At 33.6% G+C, this 5,000-nt stretch overlaps 1 protein-coding gene across 1 annotated transcript in view; it reads right to left on the bottom strand.

The window, feature by feature from the left end:
• The window catches only part of Oatp26F (Organic anion transporting polypeptide 26F), a 58,368-nt gene that overhangs the window by 5,777 nt on the left and 47,591 nt on the right, over window positions 1–5,000 (bottom strand). Inside the window, exons 6-8 of the mRNA XM_071585742.1 lie at window positions 3,864–3,985; window positions 2,645–2,908; window positions 1,042–1,252 (exon numbers count right to left, since the gene is read on the bottom strand). Of these exons, the coding sequence (XP_071441843.1) occupies window positions 1,042–1,252; window positions 2,645–2,908; window positions 3,864–3,985 (597 nt within the window). The remainder of the gene's footprint in view (window positions 1–1,041; window positions 1,253–2,644; window positions 2,909–3,863; window positions 3,986–5,000) is intronic.

Genomic DNA, 5,000 nt, shown 5'->3' with positions numbered 1-5,000 from the left:
AATGACCACTTTATGTATCAGTTTGGTTGTTTATTATGTTTAATATTATGCACATATTTTGGTTTCAAGTAAATAATTAGTTACTTTAAAAAACCAAATCCCTCATTTACATTCACTACTGGATGAATGGACATATATTTTTGCTTGGCTTATGATATCATGTTTGTGGAACTAAAGTAAGTAAAATAGAGGAGGAATGTGTCTATCCTCTCTCAGTTATTTGCTTTCCAAATTAATTTTAAGCCTACCTACATGACTGGGGGTTGCTCTAAAGTGAGTACAAAAATCAAACTGATTAGACTGCTATTCTGAGCTTATTGAGAATATTAACCCTCGAGGCAGGCAAATCAATGTAGACACCATTAGTAAGTTATCCTATGAGGAAACATCCATATTGTCCTTCAATATCTCATATTGTACAGTTCGACTATTTGGTGGGGCTTTAATGGGTCAATTACTAGGCTAATTTATTCATGATTTAGGTTATTTTGTTTGATTGTGTCCTTAAAAATTTCCTCTTCTAATGAGAAACATACAGAACCATTCTATACTAGCTTCGCAGAATTAAGATACCAAGTTAATGCCATGACAGAATACCCTGGATCATGCCATATGGGCCAGGCTTGACCAAAAGTTCTCAACTTTTTTTCCAATGTATCCAGAATATTTTAAGCGGTTGATTAAAGAGCAATTTTCTTATGAATATACATTTTTCAGGAATGAATGGCAATTCAAACTTTTTGAGCCATGCATTTGGTCAATGAGTTCATTTGGTTTGCAATAAGGAAACCGAAGATCGGCAACTGATATTGTCAGCAATTGGAAAACCCAAGCTGAGATAGTTCTCACTAATATCCATTACCTGCTCTTGGTGCTCATATTGGGAATTTAATAACTTCCAATAGGCACCAACCATATATAATTACCTAATCATCTTATATGGAACATAGTCTTCTATATATAAATTATTTTAGCACTTTGTACATGAAAATTTCCAAATAGGTTTGAAATTGCCAAAAATATTATGAAAAAGTTACCAACTGTTGGTCTGAGTGGAATGAGTTGTAAGGAACTGTGACCCCAGCCAATGGTGAATTTGGGCAGTTGAGGAAAAATCCACTTGTGAAAAATAAGCCCAATGTTGTGGATACTATGCAGAGTTTTATAATCCCTGAACATTTCAGGTTGAAGTGCTTCACTAGGTAACCACCAATGAATGTAGCTCCTCCCCCAGCGGGAACAGTGACCAGTCCTGAAAAGGAAGATAAACAATGTTTTGAAATGATCATTATCAAAAATTAAACTACAATTAAATAATTTTGGGCTAATGTCTGCATAAACACTGATTGCAGGAATTGTCATTAGGAAGGCAAGTATCATCTAAGTAATTTGCACCACTGGATGAATAGGAAAATGTTGGTACTAAATAAATTTTTTGGAAAATTGAGGCAAAAGATTGGTATTAGTCACAAAATAAAGAGCACAAAGGGAGTTGTACTTTGATATTTGTTTATTTTGGTAAAGTCACCAGGCTGATACTTTTCAAAATATGTATGCATAAATTAGGAAGTTAAAAATTATATGTTTAAATTACACAAAAGATTTGAAAAAAATGAAGAAATACTCAAGGTTTTGATCACCCTTTAATCACTTTTAATGTGGTACATATTTTGATTATTGATTTCCAGCCATAATTCAACCGTTGTCCTATGACTCTATGGAATGGAAATCAATTATCATTATTATGAATTGTTTAATTCATCATGGGCAATCAAAATGTTTCAAAAGAAAATTTCACATTTCCTGAAATATTAGATAATTACCTGTTCTAAGAATTCCTGGACCATTACCCATGTTCATGTTGTTCCTGGGCTATCACTCACGTTGAAGTTACAGTCGCATACTAAATAATTTTGGGAATATCCGTAGAGTAGTTAAGTTTCCAATTTTTCATGACCCTCTATTCCTTAACTTTTCATCACCAAGGAATCCCTCTTATGAATAATTATATTATTTTTGAGCCAAAAAAGGGAGTTTATTACTTAATAAAATTTTAACTTTCTCACAATTTTCCATTGTATCATTGCTACTGATTTTGGCATTTTAACTATAAGAATAACCCATAAAACTGGCTTTATAATAAGGCTACATATTGGATGGTCTCAGAGAGCAATGATGATAACATTCATGTAACCATTATCACTTCATTGGGTGTAATAGTAGTAGTATTTTATTTGGTTGGTTTCATCAACGATTACACTTCATTGGGTATACAATCATTTTGATCACAATTAATGGTGAACAAAAATCAAAAGCTATGTCTTGCAGGATTTGCATTTCGGAAACTGTGCTGATTTTTCATCAATAATTCTTGACTACCGAGGTGTCTCCTTATTGAAGTAACAATTATTAGTTCCATCACCTTGCATGATAGGGATTAGAGAGAAACAGATCTCAAATAGCTTCTTTATATTCAATAGTAGAGATGGGGAGGAACAGTATGATCAATCCCTACAACCCACCATAAGGGTGGCTTGCAGGGTACTCCTGCATAGTAGTATAGTATAACATTTTTTTATTATGTTTATTTCCCTTTAGAGTAGCCCAAACATGCCATGTAATCTCCGCCATTATGTCTACTCACCCATCAAAAGCGATGCACTGCTTGCATTGATTCCAAGCTGATTCTCTATAATCTTGGGAAGGAAAGCGGCAAATCCAGCAATAAAGAGACCTTCAATTGCTCCAGCAAGAGTGAGGAAAGAGAATGTGGGGTTGGCAATAAGAGCGCGAAATGCAGCTGGAAGCCCACGAAAATTTCCAGTGGCCAGTGCAGAGGCTCCTCCAATAGCATCATCACCTCCAGCATGGGCCTCACACACCTTCTGGGCCTGAATTGCTTTTGCCCCTGCATGAGGAGAAGACAGGTCAATGATTGGAGCAAGAAGGTGGAAGGTGGAGGTCTCAATCAAGGTGAGAGCCTTTTTTAAGTGTTTTGAGAGGAGCAATTACTTCAATTGACTAAGGAATCAAAACTGCCTCTAAACAGTGGATGACATGAACACTATCTCTCTAGAGATCTTCTTAACCGAAAAATGAAAAAGTTTGATAGATTTATTTTTACCACCCAAAATATGAAACTGAACCTTGAATTTACTAAGATGTATTTTAAAAGTTTCTCAGCCAGAGGTTTATGTACTTCTGAAAAAATATACGTGGAATACTGATATCTGGATAAATATTGTCCATGGTTAAATTACACACAAATGGCTGAATGGGTCAACTGTTATTAATCATTTAACTGATCTTTCTGACATCACACAAATGTGCATTCAAACAATGCATTGTCATTACGTAAAAAATAAATTTTACTCATAGTACTATCAAAAAACTACACTTGCGATAGAATACTCCATATAAGTGGTTAACAAGAGATAAATACTATCTTTAAATGGTATTAAATAATTTATATGATTAAGTTTTCTGTTGGTGCATCACTGTGTCATTTGACAGGATTTATCACTTCTTCACAAATCATATGGAATATATCCTGTCACAAGTGAAGTTTTTTGATAATTCTATGCTCATATTTTTTTGATTGTGATGTGTTTTGAGTACAAATTTTTGTGATGCCAGAAAGATCAGTTTAATGATTATCTACAGTTAACCTATTTAAGGAACACAGATGTGCAGCAAAGAGTTAATCATATAAATTATATACATTCCATTAAAAACACATCATCCAAAATCATGAGGAAACGGAAGTGTACGTCAGGCTACTTAATATATGAATGGAATAAATTATTTCAAAATGTCAAACAAACCTTCCACCTTGAGAGGAGACTTCTTCCCAAGAGGCTTACCTGGTAAAGATGGTGGAAATGCTAATAGTGGAATGGCGATGACAACACAGATCAGGGCTGATAGAACAAATCCTATCCACCATGCTCCCACCCACACTCCACTCTCCGGTGTAATACCCATTCTGTGTTTAGAAAATTAAGAAGATGAAAGAAATTAATTAATGCCACTTGGAATTAATATATGAATGTCCTAAAAGCTCTATCCTCCTCATAGGTAGTCAATGACTAATAGACCTAGCCATCACATTGTATCCACCTAACTTTGAGAATAATGAGAGTTAACTCAAGTATAGCACACACAATGAAGTGTAATGGTTTGCCTTTGGATAATGCAGCAGGCAAGTGGATATGCCGGAGTAATTAAGTGAGGTAGATGACATTAAAAGAAGCATTAAATTTTTCTTAAAATAGACTAATTGCATTGGATCGTTATTAGCATCAAAAAAATCATTCCTTATTCTGTTAACAAACCCTTCTCATTTTCACATATACATATGAGTATTAGATGAAATCACAAGAGTCTGTGAGACATGAAGAATTAATATAAAATTCATGCAGAATATTTCAAAAATAGGCCACCAACCTCAAACATGGCAGGATTAGTCTATTTTTTTTTATACATGCAAGACAAATTTATAACTGAATCCAAACAGTTCTGTGTTTTATGTTGCAGAATAAATGACAACTGAGAGTGTAGTTGGCTGAGAAATTAAATTTTAATAATAATTTTTGATTAAGCTGTTTTTGTAAGTATGGACTTCTACATTATGTAAAGAGTTTATGCAATTTACTAATTTGAAAACAAAATCCAGTAGACATGCGAGAATTTTAAATGAAAAATTAAATTTTCTTCTCATGTAAAATCCTTACTGCTTTCATTTGCAATCAATATCCCAGATATCAGATTTGTTTAAAACTTGAAGATGTTGAAACAAGAGTTATATAACTTGAGGTAGGTAATTATTATGACACAGCAACCAAAATCAACATGCATCTCAATTTTGCACCTGATTTTGGTATCATTTTTTCAATATCCTTATTTATTCTTTTGTTTGCTTTCACATGTAAGAAAGTTTCCCAGCAAGAGTCCACACATTACAACAATGTTATTTTCTTTGGGTACTAATTATATGTAGT

This window comes from Hetaerina americana, unplaced genomic scaffold (assembly GCF_022747635.1).
Source record: "Hetaerina americana unplaced genomic scaffold, ioHetAmer1.1.p SCAF_2, whole genome shotgun sequence".
Taxonomy (NCBI): domain Eukaryota; kingdom Metazoa; phylum Arthropoda; class Insecta; order Odonata; family Calopterygidae; genus Hetaerina; species Hetaerina americana.
This window is presented reverse-complemented; position numbering and strand designations above follow the sequence as displayed.